The sequence below is a fragment of the Octopus bimaculoides genome, chromosome 2 (assembly GCF_046866305.1).
Source record: "Octopus bimaculoides isolate indiv1 chromosome 2, ASM4686630v1, whole genome shotgun sequence".
Classification (NCBI taxonomy): domain Eukaryota; kingdom Metazoa; phylum Mollusca; class Cephalopoda; order Octopoda; family Octopodidae; genus Octopus; species Octopus bimaculoides.
Genome location: NC_142929.1, coordinates 176,724,161 through 176,748,188, shown reverse-complemented (window position 1 = coordinate 176,748,188; position 24,028 = coordinate 176,724,161). Strand labels below are relative to the sequence as shown.

Genomic DNA, 24,028 nt, shown 5'->3' with positions numbered 1-24,028 from the left:
ATGTCCTGCTAAAAATGCCTGCCAAATATCCCTCAATTCACACCCTAAACATCTTTAGAAGAGTAGAGCATATTACAAAATACAGTCCCAAATATACTGTCTGAATATAAGATGGAATGCTTTTGTTCAAAAACCTGAGGCCTAGACAACAAAAGTTAAATGGGGGGTCTAGCGTGGCAGAGTTGAAATGATTGGAATAATTTAAAAACAACAACATCATCATTATGTTCTGAGTTCAAGTGCCACCACAGCCTACTAACATTTTCATCATCTCAGGAGTCAATAAAACTGATTTTATTTTCTCTCAAAATGTGTGCGGCTTTTTCACTCATCTAATAAGTCATCATCACCACTACCAATAATAACAGTTTCAGATTTTGCCACAAGGGCAGCAATTTTGGGTGAGGGGATGAGTTGATTACATTGACCCTAGTATTTAACTGGTACTTATTTTATTGATCCCAAAAGGATAAATGGTAAAGTCGACCTCGGCAGAATTTGAACTCAGAACTTACCAATGGTCGAAATACTGCTAAGCATTTCGTCCAGCACGTTAATGATTCTGCCAACTCACTACCTTACCTCTACTGATAATAATGAATTCTTATTTAGGTATAAAAGCCACTCTCATCAACTCCAGAAGGATAAAAAGTAAAATCAGCCTTGACAGGATTTGAACTCTGAACATACCTCAAGGTATTTTTGTTCATGTAGTTCAACTGATTCTGTTACTCTATCGTCCAAACTACATCAACGATAACAATAGCAACAACAATGACAAAACAAAGACTGCCTTTTCCCCATCACACCCAGTTTCTAATTTTCCAATCCATACTTTAACTGATACACCCTTAACTATCACATTAGTGCCAAGTGTGTCCCATGGTCAGTGGCATGATATTCATCCCATTTTCTTCATGCACAAAGGAAAAATAACAATTCTAAGAAATAGTAAAAATAATCAACTTTGCAATTAAACTTTTTAAAAAGCAACTACAATAGCAATTAGATTATTAAAACACCAACAGTAATAACAACGATAGATTAAACTTCAGAATTTTTTTACTTACCCAGTAGTAAAAAGAAGGAGAAATACAGAAAACAGTTTGATGACTGCTTGTGTGGTGAATGTAGTAGTGTTTATATAAATACTGTTTATATAAATGCTTGGAAACCATATAAAATCAACAACCACACCTTCAACTTTGATCAAGCGAATCTGTTCTTTGTTGAGAAGTGGTTTATCTTTGTGTCTGACATTATTATTATAATGAGCTGAGAAGGGAGGTGGGTGGATTCTCAGATTTGGTGGAGCATTGGATAAAATACCTCATGATATTTAATTACATCACTTTATGCTTCAAATTTAAATTGCATTGAAAACGACTTTGCTTTTCAGCCTTCTGGGGTTGATAAAATAAAGTAACTGTCAAGTACTAGTGTTGATATAACTGATAATTTCTTCCCTAAAATTTCAAGTCTTGTGCCCATGTAAGAGATTATTTATTGCAATGATCTGAAAGGGCAGTGAATACACATAATCAATAGAGTGTTAGACAATATACCAATATTTACCAGTCAATACAATTGATTATACACTTCCCCCACACTGTTTGACTTTGTGGTAATGTTAAACTCATTATTAGAGCCAAGAAGGCAGTAAGTAAGTACTGTCACAAGAACAGTTCGACTTGTTGAATGATGGAGGTGCAAAAAACACCTTCTGTAACATGTGTTGCAGTGAATTCTGTATTGAAATGATGCAATCCTATCCGGATGTCACCAAATTGGCCCTCAAATTCATCGTTCCATTCACAACAATGTATGAATGTGAAATGACTTTTGCAACTTTACACGCAATTAAAACAAAGGCTCACAATAAACCGTATCACAATTACTGAGTCTAAACATACTTATTTGAACAAAAATAATACTTAGAAAAATCTATTTTTTAAATAGTTCCCTTTTCAATATACTTTGTAGACAAGAGAAATATATTGAACTGATTTGATTCTCATAAAGTCTACAGTTCATTCTGTGACCTGCACTGGAATTTGACCTCTAATTTTCTTATATATTTTTAAAGGTTTAATCAAGGTGGAAAGGCAGTATCCATTACTCCTTCTGAATCATCTCTAAAGCAAGGAATGATGTTATTCTCAGACTGGAGACCTGGGCCAAATGCTTATAACAGAGTGCACTCTTATAAAAGCATCCAAGGACCAAATGATGATGCTAAACTGGACTCCTCAAAGACAGGAGGAGTCCCTCAGATTGGCATCCAGTCTGTTTCTTTCTATCAAATTTTACTCATAAGCTATCCATTGACTCAAGATGCTGTGCTGTGGCATTGAACCTGAAACTACTAAGTTGTGAAGTGACCTTCTTAACCACAAAACCATACATGCACCATGGCTAACTAATTTTCAAGTAATAATTGAATGCAAGTAGGTCAGCATTAATTCTATTACAGTCTAGAGTGTCTATACATTACTCAACTTGCAGAATCTATACTATATATTTGTTTGTTTAAAGCAGGTGTCATATTTTGTGTTATTTTACATTTCTTTTGGAGGATTGTATTGCATAGGTGTGTGTGTGTGCATATATTTACTTACTGATATACACACAATCAAAAAAGAACAATTACCACAATAAAACATTATAACAACAACAGTAATAATCCTTTCTACTATAAGCACAAGCCTGAAATTGTGTGGAGAGGGGGCTAGTCAATTACAAGAACCTCAGAGCTCATGTGGGTACTTATTTTATCAACCCTCTTGGGAATGAAAGACAAACTTGACCTTGACAGAATTTCAGCTTAGGACATAAAAATGGATGAAATGCCACAAAAAATTTTGTCTTCCAGCTCACCAATAATGATTATTATTATTTTATTATTAAGATTATAGCAATTATTATGCACACTGTCATGATCAATTATTATTCTCCAAGGACAATCTAGATGATTGAAGCAAATGGAAATGCTGAGACATTTAGTTCAATTGCTTGGTAAGATTGTCTAAAGGAAAAGATAGCCCTAATGGTAAGATTGGCTAAAGGAAAGATAGCCCTAATGGCAAGATTGTCTAAAGGAAAGATAGCCCTAATGGTAAGATTGTCTAAAGGAAAGATAGCCCTAATGGTAAGATTGTCTAAAGGAAAGATGGCCCTATAGACAAATCTCTCGAATTCCTCAAATCCAACAGCATTTACCAGTATCACAATATCCTGCTGAAATTGATATGAACTTTCTGTTGTTGAAAAACCCATGACATCACAGATACAATGTGACCATATGTTTTGCCAAACACCATTCGTAGCTGAGGATTTCACTTCATCTCATGACTCAGTAATGTTATTCACTGCAACCAAAATATTGAACCTTCTCTATAAATCTCTAACTAAAAGTTTATCCTCCTTAGTTTATCAGAAAGACCATTTAAGTAAGCTGGATGGTACAGTACCTTTCAACAGCAAGGCAAAAAAAAAAGTCTTGAAAAGTGCTCTAAGTTCTCCAACCAACAAGATCACAATTATATTAAACTAGGAATAATCCTTGAAAGACATCAGGTTTTGGAAGTGATATACAAGGAAGGACTTTAATTTCATATCATCAGTAGCATTTTCTCCTGCAAGAAACATCAGACAATTTTGGGAAGTATTATAAGTTTTGCATTAGAAATTGTTAGAAGTGGCACTATCATCATACAAACTTTTAGCTTTCCCTTGAGCATTAACATTCATCAGCTCATTACTTCCTGTCTGACTGTTGATCCACCTACTTAAGAGCCATTTCCCTTTGGCCATCAGATCTACAAAATTTCTAGGGATTTAATGAAGTAACTGCTTCTCTTCTCGATCTTATTTTGTCTTTGTTGTCACATATTGTTTCCTCTTGTAGACATTGCAAATTTTAATGTTTTTGCAGTATGGCTGCCGAATTTTTCTTTTACATCAAGTTTACATCAGAGCTTTCTTGCTTTGTTTCTTTCTTGTCTTTGAGTCTTCTGCATTGAAGGGCTATGTCTCAATACCATGCAGCATTACAGTTCTAACACATGCATCATACTAGAAGACCTTTGTTACCAGCAAAGTAATAGCTTCCTGAACATTTACAAACTCTTCTTACCCTTACTATGAATCCTGAACACTTACCTTCCTTGCTAATTTGGTCACTGATGACATGGAAGCTATTGACTACTTTCAGTGAGTCAAATGAGCATTGAAGAGAGTCTATTTCAAATGAACTCTCAGTGTATTTGCCCTCTCTATAATCCTACCTATACTAACATTATGGACACATGAGAGATGTAGTCGATGTAATTGGAGTCCCTACTTATTTTCTGCACATTAAGCTAGGCCATTTCCTTGACAATGTCCCATTATGCATATCTGTTATTTCCTCAGTAGTAATTTCTTTTGAGAAATGTCATTCTCTCTCTCTTTCTCTTTATACCAATCTATGTATGCTTTTTTTTTTCTCTTGGAGGCTTGTTCTATGAAAATTTATTAATTTTACTACAGAGGTGTGCCAAGTCTCTCTCTCTCTCCCCTTATATTATTGTGTATTTTGCTCTCTCCCTCTAAGTGGCTTCCTCTGTGAATGTTTTACAATGGAGGTATGCCATATTCCAATTTCACAGCACACAAATGTTGTGTATCTTCTCATTTCTTGGAGATATCCAGGTGTGCCTGTATCAGCTGAGTGATTACTTATGATCTCTTTATGTTACCATTATTTTCAAGGTTAAACCTTCATCATTAAATGTGTTAAATTGTATAGATAAGCTCTCATTTTCTTTTCTTTTACTCATAATAGCTTCCTCAGAGAAAATTTAGATGGAGGTACATCATAATCAAATTTAGTGGTTTATGAATATTGCACATCGCCCTATTTATTGGAAATGCTAATGTCTTTTCTTACCAGAAAATTGATTATCTCCTTATGCTACCTGTAATTTTAGGCCTTGACCCTAAATGCTGAAAATTATATATATATATATCACCATCACCATTTAACGTCCACTTTCCATGCTGGAATGGGTTAGATGGTTTGACTGGAACTGGTGAGCCAGAGAGCTGCACCAGGTTCCAGTCTCATTTGGCATGGTTACTATGGCTAGATGCCCTTCCTAATGCCAAAGTTCTTGATCACTCGTCATCACGTCTGTGAGGCCCAACATTCAAAGATCATGCTTCACCACCCTGCCCCAGGTCTTCTGGGTCTACCTCTTCCAGTTAGAGATCAGCACTTCTTCACACAGCTGTCCTCGTCCATATGCATCATAACCATTCAGAGCAGTCATCTCTCTTGCATACCACATCTGATGTCTCATGCTCAACTTTTCTTTCAAGACACTTACACACTGCTGTACATGCACACAAGCATAATACAATCTGTCTTTCACTTTCAGAGAGAGGCCTTTTGTAACCAACAAAGGGAGAAGCTCTCTGAACTTTTCCCAGCCTATTCTTATTCTAGCATCTACCTCTACTGCTGACTTGGTCACCAAGATAAAGGAAGCTATATATATAATCATCTCTTAATGTATGCCTTCCATGTTGACATGGATATATATATCCTCTATTTCTCTCCCTCTCTCTGAAAGGCTTCTGTGAAAATTTATCTTAAAAAGCATATAGGCTGTTTTCAAATTTGGTTGCTAGTAAATGTTACCTATCTCCACACATTTCTCTGGGGTGCCTATGTGTGCTAAGTGATTAATTATTAACTCATCAATTTTAACCATCTTCTTTACATGCTACTCATATTGCCTATATGGACTCACACTCTCTTCAAGCAACTTCTACTGAAAAGATTTATTTTACAAAGCCATGTTCAAATGTTGAAGTTGCAGATCTTGTTGTTTCTAGGGTGTACCAGTATGAGTTGAGCAATGAATTATTTTCTCTTATCTTTTTGGTAAGGTCTACAAACAAACACTGTGTGTAGTCCTTTGTTCAGTGAAAAGCCATGGAATGACTGGCATACTCCCTACCAATTCAATATTATGGTCATTCAGTTACAAAGGGATTAACATGAACAAGTTAGACACAACAATAATTTTTCCAAATCCGTCTCAATGGAAAACAATGTAAAATCAGGATGCATCCTCATGCCTACTTTCTTTGCTATATTCTATTCTTCAGTATGATGCTCATATGGGACACAATAGATTTCAATAAGGAGAAGGGCCACTATATCTGATAATGCAGAAAGGTGTTTTTTCAACTTAAAATAACTAGTTTCACAGCAAGACACAACAATTCATCGAAGAGCTTCCCTTTAGCAGCAATGCTTTACAGGTTTCCCACACAGAGTCAGCCCTGCAATGTATAAATTCTTGCTTCACAGTGACTACAGAGTTTTTTTCAACTGTAAGAAGACATACCTTCAATCAGCTGACATCTGAAGAAGGTTACCACCATTAGCAAGACAGTTCACCAGTTTAACTTGAGGTGTTTCGTGTCAAATGCCACTATCAACAAAAGGTTGGCAAATTGTACAAGTACCCAGAACAGAAAGCATCTCAAAAAAGGCACAAAGATCAGTGTGTACAAAGTCATGGGTTACCTACTGTCTACTTGAGCTTTTACACAAGTAAATATCTCTACACTATCTTCAACATCCACTAGAGTTATTTCTTTTAACAACATTGAAGTCTTTGAAGGGATGAAACACATGCATCAGGTCACAACTATGCTGAGCAGACCAGATATCCAAGATGACAGATAATTACTATCTCAAGATTGCACTGTATGGTGAACTCTCCGCTAGCCATCATAACAGAGAGGCACTAAAAAGATGCATTTTCTGAAGAATTCTCTTGGTGTCTGTCTCATTGACAACCACCAGGGTCTACTATAGCCTCTAACTGGGATGCTTAACCACAAAGCATTCATTAGCCCCATCTCGTTCTAGAACATATAGATGGCTGACCTTCTGAATAAAAGTATTTCCCTTGCAGCTGGACTTACCAGTTAATTCTTGGTCTTGTCAGCCACCAGCAAGCCTGCAGTTGAAGCCAAGCTATGATCAGGATTCTACCTATAATTTGCCATTAAGCGCTTGGCCGTAATACTACAAACTGTGTATATTTGCTCTTAGTCTCAGTTCTTACTCTATATCACTCTGTGTATAACTGGCTCTCTTTCTTCATGCTTTCCTCTATGACATTTTATTTAGAAAAGAGACAATCCATCCCTTTCACTGCTTCCTTCTTTCTCCCTCTATAATACTGATCACAAATCTGTCTGTTTTTTTCTCAGTGACTTTGTGAAAACTTATTTTAAGATATACTTACAACCATTTCGTATGCAGAAGACACAACCCGTCATTCCTCCTTAGCCTTCCCTAACTAGGCATCATCCACATGTCAAACTTGCATTGATTTCATGAGAGCTTGAGAGTATCCTTCAGTGAGGTGGCACTAACCTTGTCCCTTTTAACAGCAGAAAACGAACAACTCAGCTACTACTAATTTCATGAAAACACCACTGCATCACATCCCCTAAATCTGCCTAGTATTTAACCAGAACTCTCATGAGTGCTCCAAATGTTGGGCTACATTATCACTGATGAGCTTCCCTAGCATAGCTAGAACAGAATCCCAAAGACTAGGATTGCAGTTGTGAGCCCCATGCCAGTAGCACGTAAAAAGCACCATCCGAACATGGCCGATACCAGTGCCGGTTTGACTGGCTTCCGTGCTGGTGGCACGTAAAAAGCACCATCCAATCATGGTCGATGCCAGCTCCTCTGGCCCCTGTGCTGGTGGCATGTAAAAAGCACCTACTACACTCTCAGAATGGTTGGCGTTAGGAAGGGCATCCAGCTGTAGAAACACTGCCAGAGTAGACTAGGGCCTGGTGCAGCCTCCTGGCTTCCCAGACCCCAGTCGAACCATCCAGCCCATGCCAGCATGGAAAACGGACGTTAAACGATGATGATAATATCTATATATATATTCTTTTATTTGTTTTAGTCATGTTGGAGCACCACTGTGATTTTGCACTTTTACATAGGATTCTTCTTTGGTTGATTTCTTGAGGGTGGTGGGATTTCATATCACCACTCCTGTATGTGCTTTTCCTTTGGTTGTTAGTGCATTTGGTGTATGAAGGAGTTTAACACTGCTGCTCTCATCTGTACCTGCCCATGGTTCATCAAGTACTGTGGAGAGTAGAATGTCCAATTCCTTTATGAAGACATTAACACCCACATTGTGTATGTTTCTTAATTTCTGTGGCAGGGCATTGAAGAGCTATGGGCCTTTGAACCCTAAGCCATTGCAGTACCTGGTCCTGTCTTTAGATGGACTGGACAGTACCTTTAAATACATATATATATATATATATGAACAAAGAGAGGTATGTGAAGTGTGTCAATAGCCAGCTGGAAGAGGTGTCCTCCTGGGGCTACAAGCTACAGTAGCATCTACCCTTAGTGGTTAGCCACATTTAAGTGGCAAATATACTTCATGATATATATTATATATATATTTGAGGTGGTATCTAAAAGTTCTTGGACTAGTTCTGTAGCATGCCAACAGATGGCAGCACATGGTCACGTGTGCAGTGAGAGCTAAACAGTGACCTTCATGACACAGTGTGCTGAGTGACATTGCTATGTTTACTTCACAAATTGTGAAATTTTTTTTTTTTTTTATGTGATCACGTATATGTTGTAGTTTGCAATTTTGTCATGGACAGGAAGTTAGAATAAAGAGCTAATGTGAAATATAGTGTTAAGCTTGGGAAGTCTACTCCTGGGACATACAGATATGATCTGAGACAAAGCAGCAGTCGTCACAAAGGAAGAGCCCTTCATCTCCATGACCAAAGGTGGCACAACAGCGTCATAGCTCAATCAAGAGCATGCTCATCAGTTTTTTCGACATCTGTGGTATTGTACATCGAGAATTCATCCTTCCCAGCCAGACTGTTAATCGAGACTTCTACTGCAACGTTTTGAAGTGTTTAAAGAAGGACATTTGGCAAAAGTGACCAGACCTGTGGAGTGCGAAGAATTGCATTCTTTACAACCGCAATGCACCATGTCACTGAGCTCTCCTTACTCATGAATTTATTACCAAAACCAACATGGTATCACTCATGCACCCACCCTATTCACCAGATTTAGTACCTGCAAACTTCCATCTCTTTCCCAAGATGAAAATTCAGCTCAAAGGTTGCCATTTGAACACAGTTGATGAAATCAAGAGTGAATTGCAGAAAGTCCATGACTCGCTTAGAGAAAATGACTTCCAGGCTGGACTCCAAAAGCAGCAGGAATTCTGGTATCAATACGATATTCGGGTGCCTACGCATAAGTACCATATTCAACCTTGAATCTATATCTATCTATCTATATATATTCTGGGATCAGTGCATAACTCGTCCAGGAACTTTTTGATATCACCTTATCTATCTATCTATCTATCTATCTATCTATCTATCTATCTATCTATCTATATATATATATATATATATATATATATATATAGGGTGGAGGCGCAATGGCCCACTGGTTAGGGCAGCTGACTCGCGGTCATAGGATTGCGGTTTCGATTCCCAGACCGGGCTTTGTGAGTGTTTATTGAGCGAAAACACCTAAAGCTCCACGAGGCTCCGGCAGGGATGGTGGCGAACCCTGCTGTACTCTTTCACCACAACTTTCTCTTACTTCCTGTTTCTGTTGTGCCTGTAATTCAAAGGGTCAGCCTTGTCACACTGTGTCACGCTGAATATCACCGAGAACTACGTTAAGGGTACACGTGTCTGTGGAGTGCTCAGCCACTTGCACATTAATTTCACGAGCAGGCTGTTCCGTTGATCGGATCAACTGGAACCCTCAACGTCGTAAGCGACAGAGTGCCAACAACAAATATATATATGTATGTATGTATGTATGTTCATGTGTGTGTATGTGTATGTTATACCTTTTCTCTATTTCACTAATAAATAAAAATTAAAAGGAAAACAAAACAAACAATATTCGAAATTAATACGAAAGTAATTTTTTTTTAAAAATACCAGTGTGAACAGTTGAGTCCCCATAAAAACAATAATATTGATAATAATAGATACCAAAACTTTTCACTATTGATTGCTTCCAAAAAATCAACTAATATTTGAAATATTAAAGAGGAATTAAAAATATAAAAAATAAAGAATTATATTAAAACCATATATATATATATATATATATATATGGCATATTCTGTAAAGAACATAGTAGATTACAGTATAAAGCTTATCCACCTTCAGATTTACCCTGTGCTATTCAGTAGTATCTTATATATATATATATATATATATATATATATATATATATATATATATATATATACATATATATATATATATATATACACACACACATATATATATATATATATATATATGAAATGAAGAAGCAATTCTAATTTCAAAATAAAATGTTGTACAGAGAAGTGGTTGAAAATGATTCAGTACAAGAAATAATTTGGATGTGGTTGAAGTTATAGATTGTACTCCACCTAAATCTTCTCTGATCTTTATATATAATATTGTGTGAAATTTGACTAGCGACTGTTGGTGCTGCTACCTATAGATCAATTTCAATATATAATTTACATTACCCCTTCTGCCACAATTTTCCTCACTTTTTTTTTTATATACTTTTTGTGGATGCATTTGTGGCAAAAATAAAGAAATTTTTATTATTACTATCATCATCATCATTATTATTATTATTATTATTATTATTAGTACAGTCATTCAAGTTCATCTTTTTGCATATGTGTGTATATGTGTATGTTTTAATTATTTTTTGTTTTCTGTCTTTGAAATTTGAAATATTTTAAATAATTCAGGTTTGTATTGTCGAAAAGAATTTGGAGAGAAGAAAAATCCAACCTCAATCTGTTGTCTGCCTGACTCATTTCACCATGCCTTATAGTAGAATTTTATAGGCTGAGCATGTTGGTGTGTATGATTGTATAAATGTGGTGACTGTCTTGAGTAGATGAGTGTGCATTTCTTAAGGTGGGAGTATATATGTGTGTGTGTGTGTGTGTGTGTATGTATTTGTATGCATCTATATTTATATATATTTGAAGTACGGATGGGTAAATGAGTGTAATAATTTGTGTATATATATCCTGAGAAGGCAAATGTGAATTCTTTTATGATGCATATATATATGGAGAGCTGTGTGTTGATGTGTATGCGTGAATACTTGTATGTTTATTTGAGCATGTGTGCTGACCTGTTCAATTGTAATCGTATGTTTACTAGTATAAGCATGCAGACATGTTCTTACTTGCATATGTTTGCAGGCAGTGTGATTTTGTGCAAGTAAGTGTTTATGCGAGTGTATATGGCAATGAGCTTTTTCTACACTTAACATGAGGAATGTATAATAATATGGAGAAAATGAACAACAGAAACAAAAAGAGAGGAGAGATGCAGAAACAAAGGGAGGAAGAAGAAGAGACAAAGGGTAGGAAAAGTGGGGGGAGAGAGAGAGAGAGAGAGAGAGAGAGCGTATCAATTTTCATATCATTATTATTGTTATTATTTTAATTATTATTATTAAATACTTTTCATCATGTTTGTATTTGATGTGTATAAAAAAAAAAAATCTCAAAATCCGAAATAGATTTTGTCCATTCTAGTTGTAAATCCCACACTGGAATAAAGTGTAATCAAACACCTCATACACTACATACATACAAATATGTATATACATATATATATATATATATACATACACATACATACACATACATACATGCACACATACACTCAGATGTGATACCAATGTTTTAATATAGTAAGGAGTGGAGAGATGCTCTCCCTCCAAACATGTCGATCCCTTTCCACAGTCGGTGTCCTAGTGCTGTCTCAATCAGCTTTAATTATTTATTTGCTCATCACATTTCCAAAATCACTGAAGGCCTGGTTGGTCCGTTGCTGGAATGATGTCGGCGAATTCATCAGATTGGTTGGTAAGCCTGCAGTAGCTGGCATGTTGAAATCGCCCCCGCCACTTACTCCCATCATGCCAGTTGGGGTTCCTACTAAGTTTCCAGTAGTCTGTGGTTGAATTACTGAAAAATGAATAAAAATAAATAAGTAAATAAGTAAATAAATAAATAAATAATTAAAGTACAAGTTTTCATTTTGCTTTGGCTTTTCACTGTTGCATTCATGTTTTTCATGGTTATAAGAATGTGATTTGAATGTTGCATGAAAGAATTGCAAGATGGTTTCTTCCAACCAAGATCTAGAGGCAGACCAAGGTTGGATAACATCCATAGTCTTAGCTGATCACACTTGGGAATGCAGTCAGAGAGTCTAATGATTTTTAAGACAGCATAGTGTGATTGTGGGGGTGCAATCTGGCTGCTATTTCTAGCACATCTTCCAATTGCCAACCCTTGTTTTTTGAGTAAGGTATTCCTTCCCGAGAAATAAATCTCACCTCTAGAGTGGGATGTGGATTTATCATAGGTAACATTTCCAAAGTAATTGTTCAGTTAAGTTATATAAGAAAAGTAAATAAAACTGTAACGGAAGCTTCTCTCTCGGTTGTATGCTTGTGAATGCGGACATAGCGGGTAACATCTAGCCTTCGGCCGGCCTTGGACCCTGCTGCGTCCATCACCCAGATTGATTGTTATTTGCGCTGCATTTATTTCGTGCCAGGGTGCATACCAACCAATCGTGGCCTTCTAATAAGGTCACGTGAGAGAGTGTTTTTCTGATACTTCTGGAGCCGATTTTTTCCTATAAAATAGCCTGCTTCATCCCAGACCTTCTGAGGTCTGGTCGTAGACCAAACAGAGCACCAACCAGCCAGTTTCCAGCGACGACGTCAACACCACAGTTCAACAGCTTACTGCAAACTCCACCTTTGACGCCACCATCAGCTTCTTCGTCGCCAGTGTCAACACGACTACTCAAAGCACACACAGACACACAGTTTACTGCTCTAATAAAACTTTCTCTTTCTTCATCTACCGGTTGTGTCTCTCTCTTTTCCTTGCTGGCATTTCCTCACATCCACATGTGAGTTGGCTTATGTTATTATATTTGTGTCGACCGTGCGACGCGTTAAAAGGAGCCGTTCCATTTGTCACAAAACTAAGGGGAGATAAGTAGTAAAAGAAGCAGCTTAAGACTGGTGATTGCTACCAGAAAGTGAACAAATGTCTTCTTTTTCTCAGTGGAATTATGCCAGAGAAACTCATTCAGATATGAAAGAAATAATTCGTCTGATGTTCCAAAGTGTCATCTCAACTTCCGTTTCATCCGCATTCACATATTCTTCACATTTTGTGTGTGGACATCTTGATCATGAGGATCAACAAAATGTTGTTGGTGTATAATCACTTTGTGTGTGTAGGCACCACCATTGAGGATACCAATGTTATTATATGCTCGCCATCCATCGCTGATTAAGTGTGACCCAGGCAAAATCTACCTTCATATCAGCTCAGTTAAAGTTTCTTCTGTGTGGTTGGGTACTTCGGCCAAAAAACACTTTCTTAAGACACTCTCTTTATGCCAACGAATACCCAATATCCCTTTGCTTCTTTTACTACTTATCTCCCCCTTAATTTTTATTTACTTTTTCATATAACTAAAGTGAACAATTACCCATTCCCAATTGTACTGGTTCTTAATGGGTTTAACAGAAGCATTCACAATACAATGCCTGGACTTATTCACTGGCATAAAGGGTTGCATTTGATGTCTTAATATTACAGCGTCAATACCCATGACACTTTACAACAGGGGTTATCAACCATTTCTTACCTATAGACCCCTTTGATTCCTATTTACTTGGATGGAATCCCCATAACCATTCAATGTTTTAAAAATCCTATTGTATTTTTATAATTAAATATTCTTTTCCACTCTAGGCACAAAGCCCAAAATTTTGGGGGAGGGGGCCTGTCAATTAGATCGACCCTAGTACACAACTGGTACTTAATTTATCGATCCCGAAAGGATGAAAGGCAAAGTCGACCTTGGCGGAATTTGAACTCAGAACATAAAGACAGATGAAATACTGCTAAGCATTTTGCCTGACGTGCTAACATTTCTGCCAGCTCACTGCCTTTTTATAATTAAATAAGTCTGAAAACAAGCATGGATGTTTAGAACAAAATTGTGACAATGTTATGCAAAGGGTCAGATGAAAAAAACAAAAACACTATGGATGAAGTAGTTTTAGATATTCGTAAAAAGACAGAATTACCATAGGCTGGATGCCTTTGATCATAAATTTGATTACTTGAGGTTGGTCTGGACTAAATCACAACATTAACCAAGTAAAAACTGAAACAAAAAGAAGGGGGAGAAAAAGTCAATAGATACCTGGTGAACCTCCCAAATTAAGGGAGCCCATTCTTTGGTTAAGACCTGAAGATGCAGCATTCATTCCAGATGGAGTAGTTCCCATGAACTGATTGCCAGGCGTTCCTGAAAGTGAAATAAAGGAAGTGATTTTGAAATTTAAAAAAAATCAGATAAAATAACAGTTGGAATAATAAATAGTGTTGGTTTGTGTAAGAAGTACAATCGGGGAAAATATATATTTTCCTTATTACCATTATTGGAATGATTAGACTGAATTAAAAATGAACAGATTTATTAATTTATCTACATTACTAATGTTGTGGTGTTAGTTACTCTAGAAAAGCAATACATAATCATTTACAAGATAACTTTGAAATTATTTTCTGTTTGCCTGTGTGTGTGTGTGTATGTGAGAGAGAGAGAGAGAGAGAGAGGAAGGGAGTGAGTGTGAGTGAGTATGTGCATGAGAGTGTGTGTGTGTATGTATGTCTGCACATGTATTTTTTTTGTACGTATATACCTATGTAAAAAGTACCAGAGCTGACGCCGCAAAAAAGCACCCATGTTGGTGCCATTTTAAGAGTACAGGTGCGAGTGCCACAAAAAAAGCATTGGTGCAAGTGCCACATAAAAAGCACTGGTGCGAGTGCCACATAATCTGCACCCATGTCAATGCCATGTAAAAAGCACCATGCTGGCACCACGTAAAAAGTACATGTACCAGTGCCACATAAGAAGCATTCATGTTGGCACCATGTAAAGAGTACCCATGTTGGCACCATGCAGAAAGCACCTGTGCCAGTATCACATATATAAAACCTGTGCTGGTGCCATGTAATAAGCACCCAGTACACTCTGTAAAGTGGTTGGCACTTGGAAGGGCATCCGGCCATAGAAACCATATCATGACAGATGACTGGAGCCTGGGCAGCCCTCCGGCTTGCCAGCTCCTGTCAAACTGTCCAATCCATGCCAGCATAGAAAACAGATGTTAAATGATGATGATGATGATATGTGTCTATACATATATATATATATATGAATGTATGTAAACAATGTGAATATATATATATATATATGTGTGTGCATGTGTGTATAAACATATAAGTGTATTTATATGAGTGAGTGAGTGTATGTATGTGTGTGTGCATGTGTGTTTGTGTAAAATAGAACCAATTTTCTGAGCTGTTAAACATTTTTATGTCACATAATGTTCAGGTTATTTTAAGACTAACCCTCCTACCAAGTGCAAAATGGTTAAGATATGCATCACTGCCCAAGGGATGATTAGCCTTTATATGGGTTATCTATTTACTGGCAGTTTACAGACTATTGTGCATTTGTTACATAATGAGCATACAAATATCTGCCTAGGAAGGGTGTAGAACAACAACAACAACAACAATAAACATAATAATAATAGTAATAAATAATGATTTCTTTTATATATATATATATATATATATATATATGTGTGTGTGTAGCAATTTTAGGAATAGTGGGTTAGTCCACTATATTGTGTCCCAGTACAAAGACTAGAATTTTCTTTTATCAACTTATCAACCCTGAAAGGATGAAAGGCAAAGTTAAGTCCAGCAGTATTTGAACTCCAAACATGAAGGGCTGAAAGAACTGGCACAAAGTATTTCGTCCAATGCACTCATGATTTCAATAGGTAGTAATAGTAGTAAGTAATAATAAATATGGTTTTAGGTTTTGACACAAGGCCAGCAATTTTGGGAGAGGAGACAAGTTGATTACATTGACCCTAGTGTCCAACTGGTACTTATTTTATCAACCGTGAAAAGATGAAAGGCAAAGTTGACCTCAGCAGAATTTGAACTCAGAATGTAAAGATGAGCAAAATACCACTAAGTATTTGTTTAGCATGGTAATGATTTTGCCAGCTTGTCATCTTCTTCATAATAATAATAATAATGCTTTTAATATTTTTTTAACCTGATCATATCACATCAGATTTGTATTTCGTTTTCTTTTAGAACAACATTATTTCAAAGATGAGGGTGGAAGGAAACTACAGTCTACAGAAACTAACGATAATCTGTATCAGTAAAAGTTGATTAAATTTATGGGCATCTATTACACAATATTAATTATTAATTTTATGTCAATAATTTTCCGGCTGGCATATTTTCTAAAGTTACATGAAAGACTTTTACAGGTGAAGAGAGAAAAATAACTCTTCCCTTTAGAGATTCAATTCTTCAAGTTTCTATTACTGTAGAGTCTGTGAGATGACATGTAATAATTATACAAGAGTTCAGCTAGGGAAAGGAATTAATTTCCAATCATTTTAAGGTATCCAAATTGTGGAACAATCACCATTAGAGATATAATTCACTGCTATAAACATGAGGTTTGCTTTAAATGTTTCAGTTTATAAGCTGGCAGTAGTGAGCTTAAAAAAAAAATCTTTCCAAGTGCCTGGAAAATGCAACAGAAAATCTAAGTATTTTCTCTTGAATTATGCCACAGAACTGAAAAAATTGTTTCACCAGTTGGTTATAGAGTATAAGAATAAATAAAACACTCAAAGTTAATGAAAAATTTCTTAAATACTGTTTCACATCTTGTGTTTTGTTATGAACTGTCATACTGCAAAGAATAAATCAAGAGATATAGTAAAGAGAGAGGCTAGATGAGAAATCTAGCCTCCAAATTTCCAATATTTTATGAATATTGACTCAATATGATCTTAATATGGGCATTCACAACTAAATCAGCTCAAATGAAATCAAGAATTACTAACTCTGCTCTTATTCACTCTGAACAGAACTGTAGAAAAAATTAGAATGAAACTCATTTTATTTTCTGCCAGTCTCTCTTGTACTTGCAAATCATGTATCTGTTTATTTTTCTTACATTTTTTTTCTTTTGTGGTGGTGTTTGAGTTACAGGTGATTTTCTACAAGGGGGAAGGATTTTACTGGTGATTTTTATTATTGTTGTTGTTGTTGTTGTGAATAAACAATAGAACATAGGACCAAATACTCAATATTAAATCTTTTTTCCTTTTAGAGTCTCAATTAAAACCCCACCAAGAGTTGATTCGTAATCATCCCTACAGGGTTGATAAAGTGCTAGGCATGTACTGAATTCAATTCAATCGACTATACCCCTTACCATACACATTGTCAGAGATTATCATCAATATTATATACATAAACGCATACATTATCATCATGGTTTTAATGCCTACTTTTCCATGCTTGCATAGGGCAGATGAAATTTCATTGAAGCAGATTTTCTACAGCTGGATGCTGTTCCTGTCACCAGACCTCACCTGTTTCTAAGCAGGATAATATTTCTCCTGGTCTTTTAAATAATGAACAATTCAATGACAGGAGTTTTTCCTACACACACACACACAAACATCCCATATGTATTGTGAGTTTGACAATAGGTACACCATGTTCTTGCATGTCATAAAAGGCAACTAAAAGACTTGATATCAGGAAGGGCATCCACCTATAAAACACTGCCTCAAAAAATTGCTTTCAACCCATACTAGCATGGAGAAGCAGATGTGAAAACAATGATCACACATACATACATAAAAGCCAAAAGCTGAAATAGAGCAGTGCACAAAAAAAAAAGTCAATGGTTAAAATATATATATATATATATATATATATATATATATATATGAAAAACAAGATAGGCAAAGTTCTGTTTTCCACCCAATACTGTGAAATAGAAATGAAAATAAAAAAATAAAATGCACTACAAAAGTAGTAAAGAAAATAACCAAACCAAAGAAAACTTTTCAAAAGAACAGCTAATTAAAAATAATTGAAGCTGATGACATGACAAGTGACACATTTTTGTAAAGCCCAAACCACATAGACACACAGACAACCAGGTGTGTGTGTGTGTGTGTGTGTGTGTGTATGATTACATATGTTTGTGCATAAAATGCCAAAGAAGCTAAAATCAAAACAAAAAAGTTCAAAGAAGCACAACACAAAAAAACAGTGATTGACAATGAATGATGACTATTGGGGAGGGGGGGGAGAGAGAGAGAGAGAGAGAGAGAGAGAGAGAGAGAGAGAGAGAGAGAGAGAGAAAGAGAGAGAAAGGTGAAACAGAGAAGGAGAGAGATCTTTGTGAGATAAAGCATGAGAATATCAAGGTAAGGCAGGTTAGGCAATGGAAAGACAATGCCAAAATAATCATTCTTAATTAGTTATAAACCATGCCTTGAGTTTACGTCTTTAGGTATGGTACCACCTATGTCATAATATTAATAATGATTAGGTCTTATTTAAAAAATATTAATATGTTAATAATCATACTAATAAAGATATTTTGGAAATCAAAAAATAAATTATTGAGGCATCAATTCCATTTAGTTCAAAGGTCATGCAAAATAAAAAGGAAAAAGGAAAGAATAGAATTAAAAAAAAAGATAACAAAACCATGCAGAAAAAAGTGGTTCCTGGACTGAAGTTCACAACATCACACAGCCAAAGAATGATAAAATACTACATAGTGATGGTGCAAGTGGAGATTTAGAAAGATACAAAGTGGAAGAAAAAGAGAGACAGAGATGAGCAGGAGAGGCATGATGAAGGAAGAAAAAACTTGAACAAGTCTAGGCTGAGAACAGCAAAGTACCTGACACTGTTGCATTGGGGTAGGTTGTAGACGATGCTGCTGCCGCTGCCGCTGCCGCTGCTGTTGCAGAGTCAGGGTACCAAATAACTACGCCTGTACACGGAATGGAAGAGAATTACACACTTAGTACCAAACCTATTCCCACACACGCCTCTGACTTAATTTTTTTTTATCTTTCTTATTTCCTCCTCCTCTTCTGTTACCTGTTTTGTTTGATTCTGTTGTTGACTCCCCCATCCTTTCCAAACATTGTATGCATGTGAGAGCATGTATGTACATTATACATATTCACAAACATACATATATTTCTTCATATACACACGTACACAACATTAATGTGCGTATGCAAGTGTTTTTGTGAGAGAGTTTGTCTATGTAGCCATTTAATCAACCCATACCATGGTTTCAGACGGTAAGCTAGTGGATAGTAGTGAACCTTATTGGATGTAGTACAGATGTCTGTCCATCAACTGCTATAACAGACTATATATATATATATATATATATATATAATACAAATGAGATATGAGCATATGCATGTATACATACATATATGTACATACCTACATCTACATGTATATATAGTTGCATATCCGGGTACAGGGCATCAAAAAACGTGGGCAAAAAAGGAACGGGAACATAAACAAAGCACTGTAAACTTAAGGTACTTTTCTTTCATGAATCCAACTATGTAAGGTTACTTGCTCTGACAATGCAAGAAGTATGCAATTTCCTAAACACCAGCCTGCACATGCCATCTTTCATAACATATATAAATGATTAAAACACACACACAAGCTATGTTTATCCTGCATATTAAGCACCTAGAGTATCTGCATTAGAATATCACTTCATCATCATTTAATGTCTCATAAATTACTTAATTAATAAAGTCATTTTAGATGCGTTTCAGTGAAGATAATGGCCAAATTATGCAATCTGGAGCCATTTTGCACACTTATGGCACACCCCTCAGATATGTGTGTTTGTTTGTGAGTGATAATTTTATATTACAATTCATGAGAAACAAAAGTCTTCAGGAATTTTAAAAGTATGCAAATTTTGTCACTCCAATTTTTGTGAGTTTATTTCAGCAGTCAACTGTTTGGAAACAGATTTGCAAAGGAGGAATTTTGAAGCACATCTACCAAAACCTAACATCATAAAAACACTCATTCAATCTATAACTTCCTTGAAATAATATAAATAATTCATCACTTGAGTAAAGTTTACAGTGTAAATTTGAATGTAAACAACCATGTAAATATTGAATAGCATGGCTGAAAGATTGACTATTGAATTTTAAACATCACAGATTCTGTTTCTTTTTAAAAGCAAATATGTCTGAAGAGGCTTGTGACAAATTTTCTTTCAGGCTTCTTAAATGCATGAATGTGTTGACAAAATCAAAATTTAAAGAAATTTTTGGTTTGGCTGATATAATTCCTAGAGACACTGACATTGACAGTTTGGATGTTAGCACAACAGATTAGAGTTTTTGAAAAACAATTACTGCTAAAAGAGCAGTAGATCAGTCATGAGCCCAATGACTCATAAGACCAGAGCTTAACCCAGTTGCCATGGCAAACTGAGATTACAACTTACAACACTCTTCCCCTGAATGGGATGCCAGTTTATCACAAGATTAAATTCCCAGCTATTGTTAGAATTCATTTACAACTAAATGAACTGGAGTAGCATAAAACACAATGCACTTGGGAATTGAAACCATGATCTTATGAACATGGGTGCAACACCCTAATCACTAAGCCATAGCCTCCCTAAGGTAGCAATTGCTTACATTCTTTAACATTTATAATAAATATTTTAAGGCCATCCCCCCCCCCACCCGCCCAGCAGCAGAAATTAATCCTACAAGCCCTGTGACGGTCTTCTCCATTTTTTCCTCTCCTCTACATTTCTCCTTACCAACTTTCTTTCTCTCATTTCCTCTTCCATCACCTTTAGCCATGTCTTTCTCAATCTAACCCCTTTTGTCTACTTCTTTCCACATTCACTTCCATCACTTCATTCACCCAGTATTTCATTCTTTTTCAACACAGGACCCAACTATTTCATTCTGTTTATCTTCAAGACATTTATAACTGACTATTTTCATAATCCTCTGCAATTCATTGTTTTCCTCCATTTTTCAGTGATACTCCAATAACCCACATATTATTATTTTCACTTCAGTTTTTTTTTCAACACTTTTCTGCCACTCCACATTACTTAACCATGATCTACTTTCATAAATCATAGCACTTCTTACACATGCAGCAGACACCTTTCCTTTCAATTTCATAGACACTTCTCTGGTCAGTAACATGCCACTACACTTGAATATGTCAAGAACTTCTCAAGGATGAACAACTGTAATACTAGAATTATACTACATGCTAGGAAAATGCACCTAAAATTTGACTGGTCTCTGCAGATTAAGCAGTTGGCCTATTCTACACCCTCAACCTTGATAAGAGTCTCTTCTCTCCTAATCACAAAGCACTACACTGCAACCACAAACATTTGTGTCATCCACAGTATATTGTCAAAAATATGGTCAGAAATATTTCCCTATACCACAGCTTCATTATACCCCAACAAAGTTCAAGCATACAGATATATATGTATAAATCTATATTTATACATATTATTTCAGTTTTGAAGTTGAACATATTGTGGATACTAAAGAGGACTATTATCTTCTAAGAAGCAAAGAAGGCAGAATCTTGCTGCTAAGTTTTATGACTTTGCCATATCTAATATGCTCCAAGTAATGAATGGAGTCAGGTATGTTTGAGTGATTGAGTTTCTATATGCAGTTAGCATGCTAGCTGATCCTTTGCTAAGGACGAATGATTACAGGTGTTAGGCAAGTTAGTGCTTCATGGAGCACTTCTTTGAAGTTAGGCCCATGTAGTTCTTATCCGAGGAGACTGTAGTAACCTTTGCTGAATATATCAGGTTTGTCATTAGGCACCTACTATTAAGGGACCAGTTTTATGGAAATCAGCAGTTGCAGAACCTTACATTTGGGTTTGTATGATGAACAGTGAGTTTTCTGCAGTTGAGTTCTGAGATTTTCTCTAGGGTTCTCTCACCTAAGATGTTGAATTTTATTTCTTTGTAAAATTGTTTTGCAAGGAAAAATATTTGCAAATACAACCTTGTGACTCTCTCTCTCTCTATATATATATATATATATATCATCATCATCATCATCGTCTGCTTTCCATGCTAGCATGGGTTGGACGATTTGACTGAGGACTGGTGGTCCAGGTGGCTACACCAGGCTCCAATCTGATTTGGTAGAGTTTCTACAACTGGCTGCCCTTCCTAATGCCAATCACTCCGAGAGTGTAGTGGGTGCTTTTACGTGCCACCGGCACGAAGGCCAGTCAGGCGGTACTGGCAACAGCCACGCTCGAAATGGTGTATTTTATGTGCCACCTGCACAGGAGCCAGTCCAGTGGCACTGGCAACATATAATATATATATATATATATATATATATATGGAGAAAAGAAGTGTATTCCCATGCAGGAAAAAATATAGAATTTGTTTGGGGTTTAAAAATGCACCTGAATCTCAAAATGTATAGTTGTTTTTAAATTTTGTAATGGATTTATTCAAACACCAAACCAGTTTCAACAATTTTTTGCTTATCAATGGTACAAACAAATAAATAAAGGGTTTAAGAAAGTTTAAAATAACTCTTCTAAGCCCTTTATTCATTCAACTACTTATACCATTGATAAGCAAAAAAAAAAAAATCGACAAAACCGGTTTGGTATTTGAATAAATCCATTACGAAATTTAAAAACGACTACATGTTTTGAGATTAGGGTTAGGGTTCAAATCCCCAAACAAATTCACTTATATATAAATCCCTAGTGTGTGTGTGTGTGTGTAAATGCATAAATACCCATATAGGTACTTATACATTTACCACTAGCAACTCAAGTTGTGAGATTCATCAATTTTACAATGGAGTTTCAGTTCATTCACTCTTCATGCCTTTAATTTGCAACTTTGCTCAATAGCCAACAGTAGGTTTGGCTCCAGCAGTCTGGTTTCTTCTTAACGCATTACATGCCAATTAAGAATTACTATGAACATGGGCACGTTCATATATACTTATACAATTGTTTGAATAACACACACACACACACACACACAATACATATATACACACAGCACAGAGAGTATATGCATATACATATTATATTATATAATACTTTTTATGAACAAAAGTGACATTGTTGGTTAATGGGACAATGTCACTGGTTCATTGCATTTCTGACGACAAGGATGACAGAGAAATGTCTGTAACTCAGTGGGCTTCTCACAAGGAATACAGGTTTTTCAATAATGCTTATATCTTTTAATGATATACAATGTTAGATTTAAATGTATGTATGTATATACAAATGCATGCATACATACACATGCATGTACATATATACATACATACATACATACACATGATGGGGCTCCATATAGTTTTTATCAAGCAAATTTCTCTTACAAGCCATTGACCAGCCCAAGATTATGGTGAACAGAGAGATCAAATCTAGGACTCTGTGGTTCTGAAGTGAATGTCTAAATTACACAGCCTTGCTTGCACCCATGCATCACCTTGGCCATTTATACATTTATGGTAAATTCTATTCCTTATCATATCTAGTTTGGTACAGGTTCTCAGTTAAAACTGTTTCTGGAGTTGGCTTCATCATTCATGTCTACAATATCAAAAAAGGTCAATCTAATTTAATACACTAAACCCCTTAAAAAAATGGTTATGAGTTTCATCAAAAGAATGCAATATTGAAACTGCTATAACAAGACAGATGACTAAAGATAGCTGGTGTGAAGATTTAGATAATGTATGAAGATATATCAGATAGACAAAGTAACCTTGAGACAATGTTACATGTGGTACCACAGAACCAGGTGTATCTGCAACTGAAGTGGAAGCTAAGACAGAAACCATGGTACAGAAGAGGATTGTGAGAGGTAACTGATCAAAGGA

The 24,028-nt window shown here is 35.9% G+C and overlaps 2 protein-coding genes across 12 annotated transcripts in view; both read right to left on the bottom strand.

Moving 5' to 3' along the window:
* LOC106871738 (uncharacterized) overlaps positions 1-9,453 on the bottom strand; it is a 61,582-nt gene extending 52,129 nt beyond the window's left edge. The window contains exon 1 of the mRNA XM_014918356.3: positions 1,071-9,453. Coding sequence (XP_014773842.1) covers positions 1,071-1,178 — 108 coding nt within the window. The 5' untranslated portion in view covers positions 1,179-9,453. The remainder of the gene's footprint in view (positions 1-1,070) is intronic.
* A 549-nt stretch (positions 9,454-10,002) lies between these two features.
* The window catches only part of LOC106871733 (clathrin interactor 1), a 177,127-nt gene continuing 163,101 nt past the window's right edge, over positions 10,003-24,028 (bottom strand). For 6 of the 11 annotated variants that reach the window (XM_052965741.2, XM_089348097.1, XM_052965739.2 and 3 more), the window contains 3 exons: positions 18,997-19,089; positions 14,377-14,481; positions 10,003-12,101 (listed from right to left, as the gene is read on the bottom strand). In XM_052965741.2, coding sequence (XP_052821701.1) covers positions 11,914-12,101; positions 14,377-14,481; positions 18,997-19,089 — 386 coding nt within the window. In that variant the 3' untranslated portion in view covers positions 10,003-11,913. The remainder of the gene's footprint in view (positions 12,102-14,376; positions 14,482-18,996; positions 19,090-24,028) is intronic. The other 5 variants (XM_089348099.1, XM_089348100.1, XM_052965738.2 and 2 more) reach the window with 1 other exon arrangement.